We start from the raw sequence: 2,340 nt of genomic DNA, 5'->3' as shown, positions 1-2,340 counted from the left end.
TCTGAGGCTGTCACTCTTTACAAGAACAGAGAGCCCCCTCTTTCTCCCGAGGAGCCGCTGGTGGTTTTGAACAGCTGACCTTGCAGTTAGTGACCCCATCGGGAACACACCCCGCCAGCAAGGCTCTGTCTGAAATGTAGACTCCCAGGGGATCAACAATAAGAAGTTAAGAGAGAGAGAGAGAAGGGGGGGCGGGGAGAGAAAGAGAGAGAAGGGTGGGGGGAGAGAGAGAGAGAAAGAGAGAGAGATGTGGGAGGCGTGAACAGACTGCCATCCTTGCTGACTTGCAGCAATTGCTCCAAAAACGGAGGTGGTACGGAGATTTAAAAAAAAAGAAAAAGATAATAATAGATTTTGAAAAAGGAAAAAAAATGGTTCGGAGCCATGTTGGGCCCAGGAGGTCAGAAGTGACGTCACCAGGGATGGAAGTCCTGGTGGCCCACGTGGTGAAGCACGTGGGTACTTACTAGCTGAAAGGGAGTTCAAACTCCATGGGTGCCTCAGAGGACAAGCCCGGTGGTGGGCTTTTAAAGCCTCCTGAAGCAGTTCTGCGCACGTATGTGGGGGCACCTTGAGTTGGACTCTCCCCACCTCCCAAGCCCAAGAAGCAACGGGCAGCAAGAAGGAGAGCTTGCCAGGGGGCTGGAGCAGGGTGGTAGGCAGCCTGGGTGTGGGCGTGGGATGCCCATCTGGGCAGGGGCCTCCCCCATGACACTCTATTCCTGCCAGGGTGGACGAGGTGAACTGGTCCCACTGGAACCAGAACCTGGGCATCATTAATGAGGATCCGGGCAAGAATGAGACCTACCAGTACTACGGCTTCTCGCACACCGTGGGCCGCCTCCGGAGGGGTGAGCAGAAGCGGGGTGTGGGTGGGGGAGGCCCATCTTCATCGCTCATTGGCTTCAAGCAGCCCCGTCCTCTCTCTGGGCCTTCGTGTTTCTCCCTCTGTAGTATGGGCTGGCCACTCCATTTCCTGGATGCCTAAGGTGGGCTGGGGTGGGCCACCTCCGTGAGAGGGCAGGGTCCTTAGCCTTCACGGGGTAGAGAAACCCTGTCTGATTTTTTAAAATTTTAATAACCCACAAACTCAGAGACATTCAGTTCCTGCAGACCCAGACTTGAGTCCTGGTTCCCGGTGCTCCCTGTGTGCCCCTGGGCAGGTGCCTTGACCTCTCTGAGCCCCGGTTTCCACCTCTGTCAAATGAGAATCACACTACCTGCCCCCTTTCACTTGTGGTCAGCGGCCTTGGTGGTGTCGTGGGCTGTACATCGAGCTGCTAACCATAGCGGTAACAGTTCGAACCCACCAGCCGCTTTGCGGGATAAAGAGGAGGCGGGCTGCTCCCGTAAAGAGTGACCATCTTGGGAACACACTCCCCACCCGGGGGCAGTTCTGCCCTGTCCTCTAGGGGGCTGCCAGCTGGCATCGCCTCGACAGCCATGGGGGTGGCTTCTGGCTTAGCTCGCGGGGGGACCTGGTACACTGTGGGTGCACCCCCTGGGGCACACATTCCCAGCCCCTGACCCTTCCCCCACTACACCCACCGCACAGATCGCTGGTCCTCGGTGGTCCCCCGCGTGGTGGAGCTGAACAAGAATCTGAACCCGGACGAGGTGGTGGTGCCTCTTGACACCATGGGGAACCCCAGCTGCGACGGCCACCGGCAGAGCTACCCCCCCAAGTGGAGGACTGACGATGCCCCCCTCTAGGGGCTTGGCACCCCTCATCCCCTCTACCTGTCTTTTAAGTCCATGTGCATTTCAGCCGAGGCCTGGGGTGCCCACTGCACCCCTCCAGCCCCCAGAGGCGAGAGCTGGGCAGAGATGCTGCAGAGACCCCAGGACCCTCTGCGCTCCCACTCGCCTGTGCTCCAGGCCGGGACTCCTGGCCGCTTCTCTCACTCCCATGGAGACACACCAGCCAAGGCCAGGGCCCTGTGTTCCCAGGGGCGCCACCATATCTATTTATTCAGCTCTCAGCGGCTTGGCCCCCCCAGCACCCTTCTGAAGCCTCAGGGGCCCTTTCTGGAAGTGCTGCCCAGCTGAGACCCCACCCAGCCCCCACTCTCACCGTGGGCTTCACGTGCCATCGGGTGCAGCCATGGGGCGGCCTTGCTGAGGGGCTCCGGAGCAGGTGGACCCTGGGGTAGAGACTGCCCGGGCTTGCCTGTGCTCAATAAAGGTCATTCGTTGACAGTGTGGGTGGTGGGGACCATGGTGGGATGAGGATGGTGACGGGCACTGCAACACGGCTGGGAATTCTGGGGCTTAGGGTGGGGCAGCAGTATTAATGAGGAGGCAGCAGTACTAGTGAGGAGGCAGCAGTACTAGTGAGGA

The 2,340-nt window shown here is 59.4% G+C and overlaps 1 protein-coding gene across 1 annotated transcript in view; it reads left to right on the top strand.

The window, feature by feature from the left end:
- Positions 1–2,197, top strand: part of TRPV4 (transient receptor potential cation channel subfamily V member 4) — a 52,413-nt gene extending 50,216 nt beyond the window's left edge. Inside the window, exons 15-16 of the mRNA XM_045296686.1 lie at positions 730–851; positions 1,556–2,197. Coding sequence (XP_045152621.1) covers positions 730–851; positions 1,556–1,713 — 280 coding nt within the window. The 3' untranslated portion in view covers positions 1,714–2,197. The remainder of the gene's footprint in view (positions 1–729; positions 852–1,555) is intronic.
- The last annotated feature ends 143 nt before the right edge of the window (positions 2,198–2,340 follow it).

Source organism: Echinops telfairi, unplaced genomic scaffold (assembly GCF_000313985.2).
Source record: "Echinops telfairi isolate 266 unplaced genomic scaffold, ASM31398v2 ScPeMD7_7412;HRSCAF=8450, whole genome shotgun sequence".
In the NCBI taxonomy this organism is placed as follows: Eukaryota; Metazoa; Chordata; class Mammalia; order Afrosoricida; family Tenrecidae; genus Echinops; species Echinops telfairi.
The sequence above is the reverse complement of the archived record's forward strand: the minus strand, read 5'-3'. Positions and strand labels throughout refer to the sequence as shown.